The 23,406-nt window shown below is 36.0% G+C and overlaps 1 protein-coding gene across 2 annotated transcripts in view; it reads left to right on the top strand.

Annotated features, from left to right (window-relative positions):
• Window positions 1-20,601, top strand: part of SELENOF (selenoprotein F) — a 43,495-nt gene extending 22,894 nt beyond the window's left edge. Inside the window, exons 3-5 of one of the 2 annotated variants that reach the window (XM_086390968.1) lie at window positions 3,159-3,222; window positions 17,000-17,049; window positions 19,743-20,601. In XM_086390968.1, coding sequence (XP_086247094.1) covers window positions 3,159-3,222; window positions 17,000-17,049; window positions 19,743-19,874 — 246 coding nt within the window. In that variant the 3' untranslated portion in view covers window positions 19,875-20,601. The remainder of the gene's footprint in view (window positions 1-3,158; window positions 3,223-16,999; window positions 17,050-19,742) is intronic. The other variant, XM_086390969.1, reaches the window with a different exon arrangement.
• The last annotated feature ends 2,805 nt before the right edge of the window (window positions 20,602-23,406 follow it).

Here is a 23,406-nt window from a genome sequence, read left to right as displayed (position 1 = left end):
TTACTGTTTTCGCTGTGTAATGATACGAAGAATTTAGGGAAACAATGGTATAGAGGAATGCCATCATCTAAGGTAATGGAATCTCCACTTAGTGTTTCCAAGGGATCATAAACTTGGAAACAGAAGATAAATCTAATAACCAAATTTGTATATAGCCTTATTTTTTAAATTATGGTAAAGTGTACATAAAATTAAGCATTTTAACTGTTTTTAAGTGTTTGATTCAGTGACATCAGGTACATTAACGTTGTTGTCCAAGCTTCATCACCATCTATCACCAAAACTTTCATCTTCCCAACATGAAACATAGTTATTAAACAATAATTCCTCCATACCACCACCCACCAACCTCTGACAACCACCATTCTACTTTGTCTCTGAATTTGACTACTCATAGTACCTCATAAAAGTGCAATCCTGTAGTATTTATACCTTTGTGGCTGCCTTATCTTAGGATAATGCTTTCAGTTGTCATCCCTGTTGTAGCATGTGTCATAACTTCCTTCCTTTGTATGTAATTCTTCAAGAGATGGGAATACCAGACCACCTGACCTGCCTCTTGAGAAATTTGTATGCAGGTCAGGAAGCAACAGTTAGAACTGGACATGGAACAACAGACTGGTTCCAAATAGGAAAAGGAATTCGTCAAGGCTGTATATTGTCACCCTGTTTATTTAACTTCTATGCAGAGTACATCATGAGAAACGCTGGACTGGAAGAAACACAAGCTGGAATCAAGATTGCCGGGAGAAATATCAATAACCTGAGATATGCAGATGACACCACCGTTATGGCAGAAAGTGAAGAGGAACTCAAAAGCCTCTTGATGAAAGTGAAAGTGGAGAGTGAAAAAGTTGGCTTAAAGCTCAACATTCAGAAAACGAAGATCATGACATCCGGTCCCACCACTTCATGGGAAATAGATGGGGAAATAGTGGAAACAGTGTTAGACTTTATTTTTCTGGGCTCCAAAATCACTGCAGATGGTGACTGCAGCCATGAAATTAAAAGACGCTTACTCCTTGGAAGAAAAGTTATGCCCAGCCTTGATAACATATTCAAAAGCAGAGACATTACTTTGCCAACAAAGGTTCGTCTAGTCAAGGCTATGGTTTTTCCTGTGGTCATATATGGATGTGAGAGTTGGACTGTGAAGAAGGCTGAGCGCCGAAGAATTGATGCTTTTGAACTGTGGTGTTGGAGAAGACTCTTGAGAGTCCCTTGGACTGCAAGGAGATCCAACCAGTCCATTCTGAAGGAGATCAGCCCTGGGATTTCTTTGGAAGGAATGATGCTAAAGCTGAAACTCCAATACTTTGGCCACCTGATGTGAAGAGTTGACTCATTGGAAAAGACTCTGATGCTGTGAGGCATTGAGGGCAGGAGGAGAAGGGGACGACAGAGGATGAGACGGCTGGATGGCATCACTGACTCGATGGACGTGAGTCTGAGTGAACTCTGGGAGTTGGTGATCGACAGGGAGGCCTGGCGTGCTGCGATTCATGGGGTCGCAAAGAGTCAGACATGACTGAGCGACTGATCTGATCTGATACTGCATTTTGGTCAGCCATTCATCTGTCAGTAGACATTTAGGCTGCTTCCACCTTTTGGTTATTCTGAATAATAACACAAATAACTATTCCAGTCCCTGCTTGTAATTCTTTTGGGTATATACCTAGAAGTGAAATTGCTGGATCATATAATTCTATTTTTAATTTTTAAAGGAACCACCATTCTGTTTTCCATAGTGGCTGTACCACTTTACATTCCCAACAGCAGTGCACAAGGATTCCATTTTCTCCACATCCTACTTAATCACTTGTTTTGTTTTTTTTTATAATAGCTTCTAATGAGTGTGAAGTGGTATCTTAATTGTGGTTTTGGTTTAATTTCTGTATTGATTAGTGATGTTAGAATCTTTTTATGAGCTCATTGGTAATATGGCCTTATACTTTTAAAGATTTGGGGTGTGGGATTAGCAAACCAAGATTAACCAAATCTTATTTAAGAATCTTAGAGATCATCAGAGTTCTTAATCTGAAATCCATCAGTGTTTCAGAGTGTCCATGAGTAGTGTGAATGAAAACAAATTCAATCAGACTCTGAGTAGCTGTGCCTCTCAAAACTTAAGAACTTTATTGATCCAACCCAGAATCCCCAGAATGTTTTTTTAAAGTCATTGTGTTGGGAGGAGTTGGAATTAAGGAGTTTTTTTAAAAATTTCTGTTTTGTGCTTTTATTTTTTAGTGTCTGAAAAAAGAATTCATAGTGCACGTGATTTCTGTGCTATTTTAGAACTTGAAAAGTAAAATTTATCTTTAGCTCTTGGACCTACAACTAAAAAACAAAAAAATGACTAAAAGCTAAGAAGAAGTAAAATGGATGTAGTATGTTTTTATAATTGCCTGTCTTCTCAGAGTCACAGCATTCCCAAGTCACTACCAAAAAATGGACAATGCTCTACAGCTACAAAAAAGTGATATTTACTATTGAATCCATTTCAGCTGAATTCATTGCAATAAAATCATTGCATTTGAGTCTTTTATAATCTTTTTATTATAAAGAGAATGTGTAGATAGAAAAGCAACATTTACCATTGAATTCATTTCAGCTGAATTTCATTAAGAGAAATATTTGCATTTAAGTTCTTTATAATGAAATTTTACTGAGTTTTCAGTAATATCTTTACACATAGGACTCTAATTACTTTTTAAAGGTATTGATTGGGGTTTTGTATTATTTAATTTTAAAACATTGATCACTTAATTTTAAAAGCAACCAAAAGGAATTCTCATTAAATATTTTTGTTGAATAGATGATGGATACACACCTGGATTCACCTTAGCATCCTTAAAAGTAAAACTAGGAAATCTTTAAAATTTTGTAAAAAACTTCCTAGGACAGCTTACCTATTCAAGTTCATTGTCAAGTCTTCATATCTTCTTCAGTCTTTTTGAATAAGTGTGAGTGTACTCCAAGAAGGGTTTGAATACCTCTACTGTTTAATACCCTTAGGCCTTCATTTTCTCTTCTGATGTTTGTTTGATCTATATATCTGCTTAACTGGAATGTTTATACTATGAAATTTTATATTTATTTTATAGATACATTTTTAAAATTTATATTGGTTTTTTAAATTCCTGTTTTTTCTTTTGCAGCTGTATGCAGGAGCTATTCTTGAAGTCTGTGGATGAAAATTGGGGAGGTTCCCTCAAGTCCAAGGTATGTAAAATTAACTCTAGTATAAATTTCAGTTCATAACTTAAAATCAACATTTCACAAAAATAAGAAGAAAATTAAATACCATAAAACTTGAGGTGTAGAAGAAAGGAAATCAATCATACAAGTGCATCTTCATTAAAGATAAATAAGTATGTGAAAGGATAATTGTGAAAGTGTATTTTTTTGGTTGACAGCAAACAGTAATGGAGATTTGTATCTCCAAAAAGACTTGAACCTTTTCTATTCCATTCTTGCATGTCACTTGAAAATCAGTTTTATGAAGGTAATGAAGTGTTTTTTGTAAACTGAAATGCGTAAGTGCTATATTTGTATACCTCATTCTGTTTTTGCTGCCTTTCCTGTGGTTTCTTGACTTGTTTACTCAATGGCAAGAGCATTTTTGGGGTTTAGTATTATGTAAAATTGCCCATGTTAACACATGCCCTTTATTGCTGGCCTAGAATTATTTATAATAAAATATTGTTCCTTTTGGTACAGAAATGTAATCAAAGAGTTTGACTTAGGGACATTTTATCTGAGACCCAGAGCTTATGCACATCTAATTAAACACATTCTTTATTAGAATAAGAACGTATTCTGATATAGCACAGAATATAACAGCTTCTACTTGGGGAGAAAATTCCTTGCTCTTAGGATTAATTTTGCCTCAAACACTTAAACTCAGAATTGTACCAGAGTTGTTTTAGCTTTTTTTAATATCAGTTATCGAATGATAAAGTGATCATTCTTATTCCTAAAATGTTTTGACATTTCCTTTCAATTATATTGATTACTCATATTTACTGACTTGTCTTATTAATAATTTTTTGTGACTCAGATTTTCATGAGGTCAAGAGTAGATTGCAGTTAGCGCTTCTATTTGTGATGTCAGGTTTTATCATGTCCATAATAATTTCTACAGCTGCTAGTTCAGTCTTTAAAAGATTGAGTGTAGTTTATTAATCTTTGGATTACAACTTAATTATATATATATTTTTTATGTATAGTTAAATTATCAAACTTGTGGGTATATGTGGTCATACTGTCGTTTCCTTTTGAAACATTAGATTTTCAATTCTGTGTATAAATATTTAATTACTACAAACCAATTTAAATTAAAATGATTGTATAATTCTTTAATCCATAGCCATATTTAATATAATTATATTATCAATATTTTCTGAGCCCATGAGAAACTAGTACATTTTTTAAGTTTATTTAAATTAGCCATGTCATGAAACAGAAGGAAAAAATTATGATAAATTATTCTAGAGAGAAGGATTAAAAATTTGAAATGTCTTATCCGCATTAATTAATTCAAGTTTTGTGGGGGGAAAGGAAGTCCCAAATCATGTCTTAGCCAGTTCCAGATATACCTCCTAGAATACTTTGGTTTTCCATGTTACGGTTGTTTAAGTAGGAAAGTCTGTAGGTATAAAAATTTCTTGTTGTATGTTGGATCTAGTGTTCTATCACTTAAGTGACATCAGAGCAATGATGTTGAGTATGTTTTCCTTCTTATGCACGAGTCTTACCATGATAAGGATGTGTCTGCAGTCTGTCTCTCCTCCAAAATAAAAAATGTAAATTTCCCCTGATTTTGTAGGTCTTAGCAAACATTTTCTCTAAAAGACCAGATAGTAATACTTTTCAGCTTTAAAGCCAATAGTGTATCCATTGCAGCTTTTGAACTTTGCTTTTGTAGCATAGAAGCAGCCATAGAAAATATTTAAATGAATACATATGCCTGTGTTCCAGTAAAACCTTATTTATAAAAGCAGGGAGGCCAGTGTGGCCTGTGGACTGTAGTTTGCCAGCCTCTGTATTAGAATCATAAATCTTTGGATACAGAAAGGAATTTTAAAATAATATACAAATGAGATAGCAAATAGGTTTTCACTTCTTGAGTGATGCCTAGGATTATGTTATCTCTGAGTTTTACTGAAAGGAATACTGATTGATTAGCATGAGCTTCATCAATTTACTCATTTATAAAGTGGGTTAATAGGTGGTATAAAATCAGTTAATATCTACCTTATTGGACTGTTTTGAGAATTGAATAACAATGACTTTCTAGCATTTGACTCTCTCTTCCCTTCACTTGTGTGAACAGGTTTTTTTATTCTCCTTTTTTGGCATCTCATCTACCACCCGAACTTCAAATATTGGGGTCAGTCACAGGCTGTGTTCTTATTTTCCCTTTTTCTTACTCTGTTAAATGGTGCCCCACTCCCTCGGTTTCTACTGCAGTGTTCACCTGGTGACTCTCAATTTATGTCTTTAACTCAAACTGTTCTTTTGTTTATCACCACACTTCAGACTGTGACTGACATTTCCACTTAGGTGGTCTCATAGTATCTTAAACCAACATACGTATATGTCACCGGGGGTCTTGTTAAAATACAGAGTATAATTCTGTAAATTTGGTTTGTATCCTAACAATTCTATAGATTGTGGCCTACATTTTTAGTTGCTGTTCAGTTGCTCAGTCGTGTCCTACTTTTTGTACCCCAATGGACTGCACCATGCCAGGCTTCCCAGTCCTTCACCATCTCCCAGAGCTTGCTCAAATTCATGTCCTTCGAGTCAGTGATTCCATCCAACCATCTTGTCCTCTGTCATCCCCTTCTCCTCCTGCCTTCAGTCTTGCCCAGCATCAGGGTCTTTTCTAATGAATTGGCTCTTCACATCAGGTGGCCAAAGTATTGGCGCTTCAGCATCAGCCCTTCTAATGAATATTCAGGATTGATTTCCCTTAGGATTGACTGGTTGGATCTCCTTGGAGTCCAAGGGACTCTCAAGAGTCTTCTCCAACACCACAGTTCAAAAGCATCAATTCTTCAGCATTCAGCCTTCTTTATAGTCCAACATCCATACATAATCACTGGAAAAGCCATAGCTTTGACTAGACAGACCTTTGTCGGCAAAGTAACGTCTCCGCTTTTTAACACACCATCTAGGTTTGTCATAGCTTTACTTCCAAGGAGCAAGCATCTTTTAATTCCATGGCTGCAGTCACTGTATGCAGTGATTTTGGAGCCCAAGAAAATAAAGTCTCTCACTGTTTCCAGTGTTTCCCCGTCTATTTGCCATGAAGTGATGGGACTGGATGCCATGTTCTTCGTTTTATGAATGTTGAGTTTTAAGCCAGCCTTTTCACTCTTCTCTTTTACCTTCATCAAGAGGCTCTTTAGTTCCTCTTCACTTTGTGCCAGAAGGGTGGTATCATCTGCATATCTGAGGTTATTGATATTAACTCCCGGCAGTCTTGATTCCACTTTGTGCTTCATCCAACCCAGCATTTCACATGATGTACAACTGTTTGAATTTGTTAAAAATCCATATTTTGGAAGGCTCATTATCTTAGAGGCTGAAGTGGTCCAAAGGGGTTCCTGAGAAAAGGAGTGCCTGATTGGTGGGTGCAGATACTGGGCTGACAATAGAACTGCCTTTTACTTTATAATTGAGGTCTAGAATGATCGATTTCTTAGAAATTTTGAGTTTATTTTCTTGTGCTTCCATGTGGAGGAGACAGGGATCCTGACCTCAATAAGGAAAGATAGCTCCATTCAGTCCTGCCCACAGTTTGAAGGACACACACTTTAATTTCTCATTTCCACTTTCCCAGCCCCTGGTGGCCACTAGTCTGCTTTCTATTCCAGTGGATTTTCTGACTCCAGATAAATGGAATCATAATATGAGGTCTTTTTTTACTTACTTCTTTCACTTAATGTGTTTTTAAGATTCATCATATTGTAGTGTATTTCAGAACTTAATTCCTTTTTATGGCTAAATAATATTACATTATACAGTTACACTGGGGGCTTCCCTGGTGGCTCAGATGGTATAAAATATGCCTGCAGTGGAGGAGAGCTGTATTCAACCCCTGGGTCGGGTAGATCCCCTGGAGAAGGAAATGGCAACCCACTCCAGTATTCTTGCCTTGAGAACTCCATGGACAGAGGAGCCTGGTGGGCTATAGTCCATGGGGTCGCAAAAGAGTTGGACATGACTGAGGTGCAATTAACACTGTACACTCCGCATATAAGTTAAAAAGCAGGGTGACAGTATACAGCCTTGACATACTCCTTTCCCAGTTTGGAACCAGTCTACTTTTCCATGTCCACTTCTGTTGCTTCTTGACCTATATGTGGGTTTTGCACGAGGCAGGTAAGGTGGTCTGGTATTCCCATCTCTTGAGGAATTTTCCACAGTTTGTTGTGATCCACACAGTCAAAGGCTTTAGTTAGTCAATAGCAGAAGTAGATGTTTTTCTAGAATTCCCTTTCTTTTTCTGTAGTCCATTGGATGTTGGCAATTTAATCTGTGGTTCCTCTGCCTTTTCTAAATCCAGCTTGTACATCTGAAAGTTCTCAGTTCACCTACTGTTGAAGCCTCATTTGGAGAATTTTGAGCCTTACTTTGCAAGCATGTGAAATGAGTGCAATTGTGCGGTAGTTTGAACAATCTTTGGCATTGACCTTCTTTGGGATTGAGATGAAAACTGACCTTTTCATATCTACCTAAAGAAACTAAAGACCTATATATAGAAAACTATAAAACACTGGTGAAAGAAATCAAAGAGGACACTAATAGATGGAGAAATATACCATGTTCATGGATTGGAAGAATCAATATAGTGAAAATGAGTATACTACCCAAAGCAATTTATAGATTCAATGCAATCCCTATGAAGCTACCAACAGTATTCTTCACAGAGCTAGAACAAATAATTTCACAATTTGTATGGAAATACAAAAAACCTCCAATAGCCAAAGCGATCTTGAGAAAGAAGAATGGAACTGGAGGCATCAACCTACCTGACTTCAGGCTCTACTACAAAGCCACAGTTATCAAGACAGTATGGTACTGGCACAAAGACAGAAATATAGATCAATGGAACAAAATAGAAAGCCCAGAGATAAATCCACGCACATATGGACACCTTATCTTTGACAAAGGAGGCAAGAATATACAATGGATTAAAGACAATCTCTTTAACAAGTGGTGCTGGGAAATCTGGTCAACCACTTGTAAAAGAATGAAACCAGAACACTTTCTAACACCATACACAAAAATAAACTCAAAATGGATTAAAGATCTAAACGTAAGACCAGAAACTATAAAACTCCTAGAGGAGAACATAGGCAAAACACTCTCTGACGTACATCACAGCAGGATCCTCTATGACCCACCTCCCAGAATATTGGAAATAAAAGCAAAAATAAACAAATGGAACCTAATTAACCTTAAAAGCTTCTGCACATCAAAGGAAACTATCAGCAAGGTTAAAAGACAGCCTTCAGAATGGGAGAAGATAATAGCAAATGAAGCAACTGACAAACAACTAATCTCAAAAATATACAAGCAACTCCTACAGCTCAACTCCAGAAAAATAAATGACCCAATCAAAAAATGGGCCAAAGAACTAAATAGACATTTCTCCAAAGAAGACATACAGATGGCTAACAAACACATGAAAGATGCTCAACATCACTCATTATCAGAGAAATGCAAATCAAAACCACTATGAGGTACCATTTCACACCAGTCAGAATGGCTGCGATCCAAAAGTCTACAAATAATCAATGCTGGAGAGGGTGTGGAGAAAAGGGAACCCTCTTACACTGTTGGTGGGAATGCAAACTAGTACAGCCACTATGGAGAACAGTGTGGAGATTCCTTAAAAAACTGGAAATAGAACTGCCTTATGATCCAGCAATCCCCCTGCTGGGCATACACACTGAGGAAACCAGAAGGGAAAGAGACACGTGTACCCCAGTGTTCATCGCAGCACTGTTTATAATAGCCAGGACATGGAAGCAACCTAGATGTCTATCAGCAGACGAATGGATAAGAAAGCAGTGGTACATATACACAATGGAGTATTACTCAGCCATTAAAAAAGAATACATTTGAATCAGTTCTAATTAGATGGATGAAACTGGAGCCTATTATACAGAGTGAAGTAAGCCAGAAGGAAAAACACCAATACAGTATACTAACGCATATATATGGAATTTAGAAAGATGGTAACAATAACCCTGTGTACAAGACAGCAAAAGAGACACTGATGTATAGAACAGTCTTATGGACTCTGTGGGAGAGGGAGAGGGTGGGAAGATTTGGGAGAATGGCATTGAAATATGTAAAATATCATGTATGAAATGAGATGCCAGTCCAGGTTTGATGCACGATACTGGATGCTTGGGGCTAGTGCACTGGGACGACCCAGAGGGATGGTATGGGGAGGGAGGAGGGTGGAGGGTTCAGGATGGGGAACACAGGTATACCTGTGGCAGATTCATTTTGATATTTGGCAAAACTAATACAATTATGTAAAGTTTAAAAATAAAATAAAATAAAAATAAAAAATAAATGCAGTAAGTACATCAAAAAAAAAAAAAAGAAAACTGACTTTTTCCAGTCCTGTGGCCACTGCTGAGTTTTCCATATTTGCCGGCATATTGAATACAGCACTTTCACAGAATCATTTTTTAGTATTTGAAATAGATCAGCGGGAATTCCATCACCTCCGCTAGCTTTGTTCCTAGTGATGCTTCCTAAGGCCCACTTGACTTCACACTCCAAGATGTCTGGCACTAGATGAGTGATCACACTATTGTGGTTATCTGGGTTGTTAAGATCTTTTTTCTGTAGCTCTTCTGTGTATTCTTGCCACCTCTTCTTAATATCTTCTGCTTCTGTTAGATCCATACCATTTCTGTCCTTTATTGTGCCCATCCTTGCATGAAATGTTTCCTTGGTATCTCTAATTTTCTTAAAGAGATCCCTAGTCTTTTCCACATTGTTTACTGAGGAAGGCTTTCTTACCTCTCCTTGCTATTCTTTGGAACTCTGCATTTAGATGGATGTATCTTTCTTTTTCTCCTTTGCCTTTTGCTTCTCTTCTTTTCTCAGCTATTTGTAAGGCCTCCTCAGACAGTCATTTTGCCTTTTTATATTTTTAGTAGAGAGGCCTTAAACCCAGAACATTCAAAAATTAAATTAATCCTCTTCTCTAAAACTACACTGTCTTCTTCACTATTTCCACAAATGGCAGTATCATCAAGCAAAAGTATTAGCATGAAACCCGAGACACATGATTAACACTTGCATACTTTTTACCCAGCTAGTCACCAAGTTGTGTCTCTTCCTCCTCCTTAATAACTTATTTCATATCTTTATATCTTACTCCTTTGGCCTATTCTGTGATTTTAATCAGCCTTTAGCATCTTTATCTGAAAGAATTAGTTACTCGTTATCTGACCTACCTGTTTTTTTCCCTTTTCTTCTATTATCTCTCCTACACAACTACCAAAAAGACCTTTTCCAGAAGACAGATTTGATTATGTGAACCTCTTATTTAAAATTCTCTGTGGTTCCCCATAACATAGAGAATAAATGTCAAACTCAGCATCATAAACAAGACCTATCATGACATGGACTCTCTTTTCTAGGTTTATGTCTTTAGTTTATGTGCAGAACTCTTGCAGTTCTCTGAACTCTGACCTCTAAGTCTTTGCACACACTGCATGTTCTTCCTGACTTATGCTTTTTGCCCATTCTTGTGATGAACCCCTATTCATTCAAAAGTCAATTCAAACATTTGGGGATTACTTTTGCACAGAATTTTTCACTCTCCGCATTGTGTTCCATAGCATTTCGTGCATAATATTTTAATGTATGTATTTGCTTTACTGATCTTCTGCCTCTAGCAAACTTTGTTGTTCAATCGCTAAGTCATGTTTGACTCTGCAACCCCATGGACTGCAGCTCCTCTATCTTCCACTGTCTCCCAGAGTTTGCTCAGATTCATGTCCATTGAGTCGGTGATGCTATCTAGCCATCTCATCCTCTGCCGCCCCCTTCTCCTTTTGCCTTCAATCTTTTCCAGCATCAGGAGCTGTCTAGTGAGTTGGCTATTCACATCAGGTGGCCAAAGTATTGGAGCCTCAGCTTCAGCAACAGTCCTTCCAGTGAATGTTCAGGGTTGATTTCCTTTAGATTTGACTGGTTTGATCTCCTTGCAGTCCAGGGTACTCTCAAGAGTCTTCTCCAGCACCACAATTCAAAAGTATCAATTTTTCAACACTCAGCCTTCTTTATGGTCCAACTCTCACATCTGTACACAATTACTGGAAAAGCCATAGCTTTGACTATATGGACCTTTGTCAGCAAACTGATGTCTGTACTTTTTATTACACTATCTAGGTTTGTCATAGCTTCCCTTCCAAGGATCAAGCATCTTTGGATTTCATGGCCTCAGTCACTGTCCACAGTGATTTTGGAGCCCAAGAAAATAGAATCCATCAGTGCTTCCACTTTTTCTCCTTCTGTTTGCCTTGAAATGATGGGACCAGATGCCATGATCTTCATTTTTTGAATGTTGAATTTCAAGCCAGCTTTTCTGCTCTTCTATTTCACCATCATCAAGAGGCTCTTTAATTCCTCTTCAGTTTCTGCCATTAGAGTGGTATCATCTGCATATCTGAGGTTGTTGGTATTTCTCTAGGCAAAATACGTTGGTCTGGTATTCCCATCTCTAAGAATTTTTCAGTTTGTTGTGATCCACACTAGGCTTTAAGCATAGTGTATGATGAAGGCTGAGCGCCAAAGAATTGATGCTTTTGAACTGTGGTGTTGGAGAAGACTCTTGAGAGTCCCTTGGACTGCAAGGAGATCCAACCAGTCCATTCTGAAGGAGATCAGCCCTGGGATTTCTTTGGAAAGAATGATGCTAAAGCTGAAACTCCAGTACTTTGGCCACCTCATGCGAAGAGTTGACTCATTGGAAAAGACTCTGATGCTGGGAGGGATTGGGGGCAGGAGGAGAAGGGGACGACAGAGGATGAGATGGCTGGATGGCATCACTGACTCGATGGACGTGGGTCTGGGTGAACTCCGGGAGTTGGTGATGGACAGGGAGGCCTGGCGTGCTGCGATTCATGGGGTCGCAAAGAGTCGGACACGACTGCGTGACTGATCTGATCTGATGAAGCAGAAATAGAGGTTTTTCTGGAGGAACTCCTTAAAGTTCAATTTTTAAATTTTTTATCACTAATATACTCCCAGTCATCCTAACACTGTACCTCATATTAAGAGGAATTCAGATACATATTGAATGAATGAGTGTATTTACTAAAGTTATCCATTTCAAGGGAGGTTCCACTTTTGACAAATGGAAATCTGGTTAAAAGCCTATGTTTACATTGGTTATATACCTTTTATGAATATATAGTCTTCAGTAGTCCTTTTCTGACTTTTTTATTCTGATCTGAAAAGTGATAATCTTTTTAGTCTGTCTTGTCTTCGTTATTGTACCTCCAGTCTTCTCAGATTATTTTATTTAAGTTGCCATTCTCTGAATGTTTTTAAATGCTTTTTAATTGTCTTGTTGGAAGGACCAAAATAAGTCATGATACAAACTCCAGATAGTTTGTATACAATAGTACATTTTCTTATTTTAGAAATATATGGATTCCCAGTAGTTTTTATTGAGCACAGTTGAGAATTCAGTTCTCTTGTTGTTGTTGCTGGTGCTCTTCTCTTTGTATTATTGTTTCTGGATATGATATGACCTTTTTATTTAGAATATATACTGATTCAAATGTACTTATTTCTAATCAACAGTAAAATACCTAATTATCATTCCATGTAACTTTGTATTGGCACTTCACAAATCTTAATTGTACCTGCTCTAAGCCTTTATTTCGGAGAAGGCAATGGCACCCCACTCCAGTACTCTTGCCTGGAGAATCCCATGGATGGAGGAGCCTGGTAGGCTGCAGTCCATGGGGTCACGAAGGGTTGGACCCGACTGAGCAACTTCACTTTCACTTTTCACTTTCATGCATTGGAGGAGGAAATGGCAACCGAATCCAGTGTTTTTGCCTGGAGAATCCCAGGGATGGCGAAGCCTGGTGGACTGCCGTCTATGGGATCACACAATCGGACACTACTGAAGCAACTTAGCAGCAGCAGCAGCAAGCCTTTATTTATTAAATCTTTAAACCAATAGAGTACATTGTATGACTGCTTCTAATGTGATCAAAGATACATCATTATATCTAGCAAAGTATATTTTGCTTCTATATTTTCACTTGTTTATGATTTTAAAAATAATAGTTCAAACTTTTTTTTATTTCTAGACATATCCTTCCTATTACCCCTCATCCCCACTTACCCTCTTTTGGAAGATAGATTTTTATTTTTTAATACTCTTCAGTTAACTTTGAAGAGCTTCTGAATTATAAGAAGAGTCCTATGACTTTGTAAGCAGTGTATATAGCAAATATTTACCCTGACTTCTAGGCAGCTGCACAAATGCCATGCTGATAAGAATCTTAACGAAACTGAATCATTTAACCTGTTTTCTAATCATTTCTGTATATTTGATCACTTTAAATTGTTATTTACAAATCTGCCTTGGTAATTGACAAATAGTTAAATGGCATAAGAACATTTCCTTGAAATAGTGGCTGAATTAATCTCTAGGAATCTTCAGGCTGATATCATTTAGTTAGTTATTTTTAGAACAGCAGAGGCTTCCCTGGTGATGCAGTAGTTAAGAATGAATGTGCAGTGCAGGGGAAACCAGTTCAGTCCCTGGTCTGGGAAGATCCTACATGCTGCAGGGCCAACTAAGGCTGTGTGCCCCAGCTACTGAGCCCAAGCACCAGCAACTGCTGAGCCCACACGCCGCAGCTACTGATGTGCACCAAGGGCTTTTGCCCCACACCAAGAGCAGCCACAGCTATGTGAAACCCGCACACCACAGGGAGAGAGGAGCCCCTGCTCTCCACAGCTAGAGAAAGCCTGCACACAGCGGCAAAGACCCAGTGCAGCCAAAAAAAAATAAAAGAAAAAAGATTTAAAAAAATGAAACAGCAGAAAGTAAAGTAGAAAAATAAGTTACTCTGGGATGTTTTTTTGCAAGTCTCATATTCTCATATAGTCGATCCTAGTGCTGTGTGTATATAGTAAATATTCAAATATCTTTTAAAAGTTTAGTTTACCGCCTATAAAATGTGTTTTGCCACTACAGTGTATTTAATGGATGTTTCCTTCGTTCAAAATTAGGAGCTTGTGGATTTATACATAACAGAGAGAAGAGAAAAGAACAGATGAAGATAGTCATTATTTCACTCTCCATGAGTCATTAAGTGACTCATCTTAATATTTCTTTTAAATTTATTCCTCATTCCAGCCTGTTAAAAATCTTCTGAAAGACAAAGTTATAGCTTTTGTTATAAATACGAAAAAATATTTAAGAGTAGTTCTTTTCTCTAGAGATATTTTTTTTTGTAGTTGTAAACAAACTGTGTTAAATGATGCTTTGCACAGGTGTGCATTATAGCATTTGCCAAAGGAATGGTATAAAACCCACAGGATATCACAAGCTCATTTTCATTTGGGAACTCAGGAGTATTTGGACAAATCTGAAAGGATGAAGGTAATAGAGAAGACATTCTAATAAGCCAGAATAGTAGAATCAATTTTATTTTGAACTAAATATAGTGGGGGAAATTCAGATGGGATATCTAAATCTCTTCCAACAGTTCTGCAAAACCTTGAAAAGAAAAAGTATTTATTAATTTTTGTTTGGTTGTCCTAGATGCACATATATAAAGATCTTTATAGTGAAACATGTCTACAGTTTTATTGCTAGTTGATTCTTAGTTTAAAAAATAAGTTCTCAGGACTTCGCTGGCGCTCCAGTGGCTAACTGCACTCCCAGTTCAGGGGGCCCAGATTTGATCCCTGGTCGGGAAACTAGATCCCACGTCCCACAACTAAGACCCAGTGCAGCCAAATAAGTTAAAAAAAAGAAAAGATAAGTTCTCAAAAGCATGCCTGTCACTATAAAATCTAATTGGAAACTAATGCAAATGATTATAGAACTGGTATTAAGAACTGTCTTATATCTAAATGAAACATGTTACTTGTGTATTTTTTTAATATATTGTAAAATTTTCTAACTTGGACAGTTAAGATATGATCATTACTAAAGACTTGGTAAAATGTAGATCAATAGTAACCCAAAAAGGAAGATATTTATTTAAAACTTCCCCAAACCCTGTGCTCCAGATATAACTCCTATTAAAATAATAGTTATTGTTTTGAACTATTAGGTGTATTCTGCTAAGTATTTTATATTTTCTCACTTAATCTTTTTTTTTAAATTTCGTTGAATGCTTCCAACCTTTTTCCTTTGCAAATATATATTTACAGATAAATATATAAATACATTAATGTAAATATATAAAAACAATGTATCTTTTTTTAATAACCATGGAAAACAAACTGATCTCTAAACCTTTATATGCATTTGTGTCTATATCACTAAATATAGATTAATACAATTTTTAAATGATTGGATGTGTATGAAACACACATACATGTGAGTGAGGTCCATGTTAATTTATTTAAGCAATAGCCTTTTACACACTTAGATTATTTTCAGATCCAGACTTGGTTAGCAGGACCTTGTATCTGTGTTTGCCTTATATAGTGTCATTGTTTCCTCAGAATAAAGAAATTCTGAGAAAGATACTTGCAGGTCTAAAGAGTGTGCACATTTTTAAGACATTGGTTCTTTTTGCTAAAAACCCTTCAGGAAGGATGTGTCCGTTTATATTTCTCCCACAGCTAACCCTCAGCAAAATGTTCTCTACCCCCTCTCTAACCTTAACTATTCTTTTTAATTTTTGCCACTCCAAATAAGGTTACCTCATTGTTTTGACAGTTCTTGGATTATTTTCTGAGGTTGAACATTTATTTCAAATGTTTAGTGACCACTAGTGTATTTGGATATTACATGTTCCTGTCCTTAGTTCATTCTAGTACCTAGTATTTTTTATTATTATTAATAGGAGCCCTCTTATATACTGTTAGAAATAATTTTCCCCAATTTGTCATTTTTACTTTAACTTTGTTTCTAGTGGTGTTTTGCTATACTGTGTTTGCGTTTTTATAAAGGCACATTTATAAATCATTTTCTTTAGAATCATATGTAGGAAAATTTTATTTTATTTATCCAGGTTGTCTGTGTTAAATGTCATGGTAATAATCCAAATCTTTTTTTTAAACACTTATCACAATTCAGATTATCAGTTGAATGATTACTTGTTTAGCATCTTTCTTCCCCACCAGACTATAAACTCCATAAGAGCAGGAGTCCTTTCTGTTTTGTATAGCTTTATCTCTGCTGTCTGGTATACAATAGATATTCAAAAGTATTTATTGCATAATACACACATACACACTCCCAGACACATGCATACATAATCTTTTTCTTTCTCTCTCTCTGGCTTGATAGCTTTACCATATAAAAAAATAGAGGTGTTTTGAACTCTCTAGATTTCCTAATCTGTTCCTTTGTCTTATCCATTCTGATAATAAGTATCACATAGTATATCAAATAACAGTTGAACAAATTCTCCCATATTTTACTTTTTTTAAACTGCTCTATTCTCAAACATTTACTCTTATATACTCTTATACTCTTACAGAGTTTTGTTGTCATTTTGTCAAGCCCTTAAAATCCTATTGTAATTTGGGGTTTTTATTAACTTGAAATGACATCTTAAAATATTTAGTCTTTCCAATATGGGATATCTTTCTACTTATAGGTGTTTTAACTTCCTTGGTTTTCCCATATAGAAAAGAATCTAATTTTTTTATTTGCTGTATTTATTTCTCCTTTCTGTATTGATCTTTATAGTCGCTTATATCTGGAAGTGACAATTTGAATCTATTTTTCTTTTCTTTTAAGCTTTCGTCAGGAGTGATAAACCCAAGCTATTCAAAGGACTACAAATCAAGGTAATGTAATTTTAATGTGATCCTTTTTTTCCAGCTTTTTTTTTTTTTAATTTAAAAATTATTTATATTTTAAATTAACTTTTATTTTTTAGAACAATTTTAGGTTTATAGAAAAATTGATTCTAGAGTTTTCATATATTCCCATCTCCATCGTCCAGTTACCTTATTAACATCCTGCATTGATGTACATTTGCAGATGAACCAATATTAATACATTATTAAGTGAATTTCATAGTTTGCATTAGGACTTATTCTTTGTCCAGTTCTAGGAGTTTTACCAAATGCATAATGTCATATATCCACCATTATAGTATCATACAGAAGTTTCACTGTTCCCAAAACTCCCCGGTGCTCCACACCCCACCCCTGCCAAACACTGGGCAACCACTGACCTTTTTACTGTCTCTATAGTCTTGGCTCTTCCAGGTTATCATATAGTTGGAATTATATAGTAGATAGTTTTTTCAGATTTCAGATTTAACTTGATATACATTTACATTTCCTTTGTGTCTTTTCTGTAGCTGAATAGCTCATTTCTTTCTAATGCTGAATAATATGAACAATATTCTGTTATATCATGGTTTGTTTTTCTGTTCACCTGTGGAAGGGCATGGTGGTCACTTCCAGTTTTTAGCAATTACAAGTAACAGTGCTGTGTACATTTTTATGTAGACATAAGTTTATCTTTGGAGAAGGCAGTGGCACCCCACTCCAGTATTCTTGCCTGGAAAGTCCCATGGACGGAGGAGCCTGGTGGGCTGCAGTCCATGGGGTCGCGAAGAGTCGGACATGACTGAGTGACTTTCCTTTCACTTTTCACTTTCATGCATTGGAGAAGGAAATGGCAACCCACTCCAGTGTTCTTGCCTGGAGAATCCCAGGGACAGGGGGAGCCTGGTGGGCTGCCGTCTATGGGGTCACACAGAGTTGGACACGACTGAAGTGACTTAGCAGCAGCAGCAAGTTTATCTTATCCTAGAAGCACAATTACTGAATCATATAGTAAGACTGTTGGGCACTTCTTACAAAGCTAAACTGTTTTCCGAAGTAGCTATATGCTGCAGTCCCTTAATAATAGATGGGAGTTCCTGTTGATCCACATTCATCAAAATTAGTTATTGTCAGTGTTTGAATTTTAGCCATTCTAATAAGTGTGTTGTTATCTCATTTTCATTTGCATTTTCTTAATTGAGCATCATTTCACATGCTTATTTGCCATCTGTATATCTTCTGTGGTGAATCTAAGATCTTTTGCTCACTGTTTAAAATTTTAATTACGGTTAAAAAAATTTTTTAAGAAATTTCCCTAGTGGTCCAGCACTGAAGACCCCATGGGGACACAGGTTTCGTCTCTGGTCAGGGAACTGAGATCCCACATGCTGTGCAGTCAAAAATGTAAAACTTAAAAGCAGTTAGGATGGTAAGTTCAATGTTAAGAGCACAGTTCAGTAGTGTTAAATATATTCACACTGTTGTGCAGTAGATCTAGAATTTTTTCATCTTGCAAAACTGAAACTCTATATCCATTAAATACTAATTCCCCTCTCTCCTGTCTCCCACCCATGGCAACCAACTTTGTTTCTATGATTTTGACTGCTTTAGATACTTCATATCCTTTCATGACTGGCTTATTTCACTTTAGCGTGATGTCTTTGAGGTTCATCCATTTTGTAGCATGTGACAGGATGCTTTCTCTGCATTTGTTGATACAAGATTTCTTGTTTAGCCTGTTGGTAATAATGGATTACATTAATTCATTTTCAAATATTGCACCAGCTTTGTATACTTGGAGCAAATCCAAATTGGTCATGGTATATGATTCTTTATACATTGTTGGGTTTGATTTAATATTTGAATATTTTTGCAGCTGTGTTCTATGTAGTTTCTAATTTTGTGACTGAGTTTTTTTTAATTAAAAAATGAAGTTTTTAAGCACAGTTTATATAGATATTCTGATCCAAAAGATTTTAGTAGTAATGTTATTGCTTCATTAGCTTAGAGGGCCACAAATGGGTTGAGAATATACCCAATGCTAATAATCACATCAGAGCTTGTCTTCATCTCCCGAGTTCACAACCCTAGAAAACCTAGAAAAACTGAAGCATAATTGCTAAAAGAAGTTCTCAGAGCTCCCTTTATCATCACTGCTACATTCTAGTTATGTGGTCCTTAATTTAGCATTGAAGATTGATCACTTAATGAATGGGATCATGTTTGTTATCCCATTTACCCAGAGTAAGAATTCCTCAGAGCCTTCAGGCGAAATATTGGACCCTGCTACTTAGGTCTGAAGTTTTAGGAATCCAACCAGATTATAAACTATTTACAACAAAATTAATTTTCTCTGGTTTAAGAAATCGAATGAAAGTCCAGTGTAGAATTATCTGATAATTGGTAGGCACAGTCTTTTTTAACATTGCTCTTAATTATCATTCTCTTCATGTATGCAATAAACACTTGTTATATTCAAAAGTAAGCTTAAACCCCAAGTAAAACTGTCTTGATACACAGCAAGTGTTTCTCTTCAAAAGTAAAGTGTGGTTTTTTTCCCCCTATTTTTTATGAAATCCCTAAAAGACTTTAAAAGCTTATTATTATTAAATTTAGTTAAGCTAGATTAAATTGGTTTGGATTTTGGTTGAAGCTTAAGAAGACTCCTTCTAAGCAGAAAATTATATTCCTCTTTTTTGTAGTATGTTCGCGGTTCAGACCCTGTGCTAAAGCTTTTGGACGACAGTGGGAACATTGCTGAAGAACTAAGCATCCTCAAATGGAACACAGACAGTGTAGAAGAATTCCTGAGTGAAAAGTTGGAACGCATATAAATCTTAAATTTTGTCCTATCTTTCTGTTACCTTGTTCAGTGAAACACTATAGCACCTAGAAAATAATTTAGTTTTGCTTTCTTCCATTGATCAGTCTTTTACTGTGAGGCATTAAACATCTAATTAAAAGTTCAAGCAGCAGCGCAGCCCATGATAGGTAAGAAGTTAACAAAACCCTTTTTTATAAGTTTCCATCCATCATTTGTTGATACCACTAGTAACAGAATGCCTTCTAATAGACTTGTGGTTAATTATGCAAATGATAGTTTGTGATAATTGGTCAGTTTTATGAACAACAGATTTTTAAATTAGGGAGGTTAATAAGGGAGATGATTATTGTGCCTCGTGTGCTGTGTGCTCTTTGAAAGTAACAACAAACTTGAAAGCAAGTAAGACATACCGAGCCTCAAGAGATTGCCTGTTCCCCAGATCCTCTCATATTTTTGTACACCCAGCCTTCCTTTTAATAGAAATGTATAGTTTATAATGAATGCACTGCATAAAGACTTTATGGCTGCATTATTGTAAAACAGATTCAAGATCTACAGTAAGAGTGAAATATTCACACAAAGATTTGCATTAATGAAGACTACACAGAAAACCTTCCTGAGGATTTGTGTGGACCTGATACTTAGCAAATTTTTGTGCTTTACATTCTTATGGAAAAGTCAATTTAAAAATGATCATTTGTAAGACCAAAATATAAATAAAAAGTTTCAAAAATCTATCTGAATTTGAAATCTTTCCTGTTTAAAAAATGACACATTTCTCAGTACATTTTTATTTTCATATAAGCCTTTGTTCCAAGCCAAAAAACACTTAAAATGAACACATTTTCATTAATACCTTATTATATAAGGAATATCTCTTAAAATACTACCTCTCTTTTTATGAGCTATTAAAAATGACTTTGCTTAGTCTTTTGTGTGATGAAAGTGACTTCTTAAAAGATGGTTCACTAAGACCAGCATTCGTCCAAATGACTTTAGGTCATTTACACCTCTTACTAAATTAAATTGGTCTAAAATCTTACTGTATTAAGTCAATCTTAGAATAAATAAACTATCTTAATGAAGGGTATTTGAAATTCTTTTAAAGACAGCTCTGCCAGGAAATGTTGTAGAATATTTAACAGAGGTCAGTTGTTAATATTTACTGGCATTTTGTGACATGTCATTTTAATTAAGACGTTTTAAAAGCCAGCTGGAAAATGAAAAAATGCTGTAAGTCCTGGCATACAAGCTGTGGTCTATTTTTGGTCGTCCATAGTAATGGAGAGAGCCATCACTTTGATAGTACAAGGCCCTGGATAATATACTAATCCCTAATGGTGGTTATTGGGCTTCCCTGATGGCTCAGTGATAAAGAATCTGTCTTCCAATGCAGGAGACGGGAGTTCAATCCCTGGGTCAGGAAGATGCCCTGGGGAATGAAATAGCACCCCACTCCAGTATTGTTGCCTGGGAAATCCCATGGACAGAGGAGCCTGGTGGGCTTCTGTCCATGGGGTCACATAAGAGTTGGACATGACTTACCAACTAAAATAACAACAAATGGTGGTTATTCAGAACACAAAGAAAGTGAAGTCAATCATGGAAAGTGGAGGAAAACCAGCAAAAGAGGAATTGCTGCCACATACAGAGAAACAGCTGTATAGAAAGGGTGAAACTTCAGAACTTCTGGGGTTGGCACAGAAACAGGAGGAGCCAGTCAAATGAGTTATCTGGCATTGAGAAGCCTGAAAACTCTATTGTATCCAAGTTGTTATTAGAGATCAAAAGAGACTGAAGAACCTTTGAAAAACTTTTAAGTTCTTAAGTTGATGAATAAATGTGTTATCTACCAAGCTCTATTTTAATTGGGAAGTTTGAGTTAATTAGCTAGTTCCAACTCTTTTTCACCAATTCCAATCAACAGCTAAAACCTTTTTAAAGAAACAAATCTTGATTACCAAGAAGAGGGTATATAAATACTGATCCAAAATAGTACCATTTTATAGCCAAATTTTGACATTTGATTAAGCTTATTCAAGTTCACAGATATGGATATGTAATAGTCACTTGATATTTATAAATTTGTTCCCCATGCCAACATTTTGTTACAACGTAAAGCAGTTAAAATGTGTCTCTAAATTCCTGAATTTGGCAAAAGCCTCTTAGAAGGAGCTATGAGCAAGAGCTGACATTTCCTGTTTTAAGAGGATTTGAGACTTGAAAGCCAATCTAAAATTAAAGTTAATAAAATGCATAAAATATTTTTTAAAGCAAAACTGAAAAACTTTGGAAATTAAAATTGGCAGTAGCTACCATGTGAAAGCGTGTCTACAAATATATGGAAAGTAGGAGTACAAATTACAGATATGAGCACAACTAGGTAAGTATTTCTTTTACTTAAAAATTAAAGTATATTCTAATTACATCCTGTGGTGACAGACAACTTTTTCTAGGAGAAGATCGCATGCGTTTGTGATAAATTCAAATTAGACTTTTGCTGATTAAAATAAACATTTTCATTTTGCCTTCAAACTGGTCTTTAACCCAGGAATCTAGCATGAAACATGATTACCTAGAAATGCTAAAGGAATAAAACTAAGAATGATCTGAGACCTCTAAAACTAGTTCTTTCCTATTAGCTAGTCTTGAAACAGACTACAAATACATACAACATTTTATCTAGTATTATGAGAAGACTGAAGTTTAGACCTTAAAATTCAAAATGTTTTTTAAAAACCATTTTGGTAGAAAGACTAAGCTAAAGTTGACCCTTATTCACAAATTCCATATTTGCAAATTCACCTGCTCATTGAAATATAATTGTAACCCAATCACAATACTCTTGGCGCTTTTGAAGTCGGCCATGGATGTGTGCAAAGCAGTGAAAAATCTGAGTGCCCCAATGCACACATTCCCAGCCAAGGTCAGACAAAGTGACATTCTGCCTTGCTTCAGCTCATGCTGTGAACAAGCATCCTTTTCACAGTCGATTTAATGCTACATATTTTGCATTTTTGGGCTTTTTGTTAATGATTTCGCTCTTAAGAATGGCTCTCAAGCGCAGTACTAAAGTGCTGTCTAGTGTTCCTAATAAGTGCAAGAAAGCTGCGATGTGCCTTCTGGGAAAAAATTCATTTTAGTTAAGTTTTTTTTTTTTTTTTTTTTAGGTAAGTTTTGTTCAGGCTTGAGTTGCAGTGCTGTTGGCCATGAGTTCATTGTTAGCAATATATTTTAAATAAGCAATATATTTTAAATAAGGTGTCTTTAAACAGAAACACAAAGCAAGGTTATGTACCCATAAGTTAGCAAAAATGTGACCAGAGGCTTCCAGGATTCTAACCCTATGTATCCCCTAAAAGCAGTAGTTTTGTGTTCACCAGTTAAGTGCTTACAGTGACTTTATAGCACATAATAACTACTGTGAGTAATGAGGATTAACTGCAATTTAACATTTTTATTGAGACATTTCATATTTAAAATTCACCTACTTAGAGTATGCAATTCACTGGTTTTTTAGTATATTTACAGAATTATCCAGC

This window comes from Bos grunniens, chromosome 3, assembly GCF_055505025.1.
Source record: "Bos grunniens cultivar Pamir isolate PY7600 chromosome 3, Bosgru_T2T1.0, whole genome shotgun sequence".
In the NCBI taxonomy this organism is placed as follows: domain Eukaryota; kingdom Metazoa; phylum Chordata; class Mammalia; order Artiodactyla; family Bovidae; genus Bos; species Bos grunniens.
Note: the sequence above shows the minus strand (reverse complement) of the source record. Positions and strands in the feature narration are given on the sequence as shown.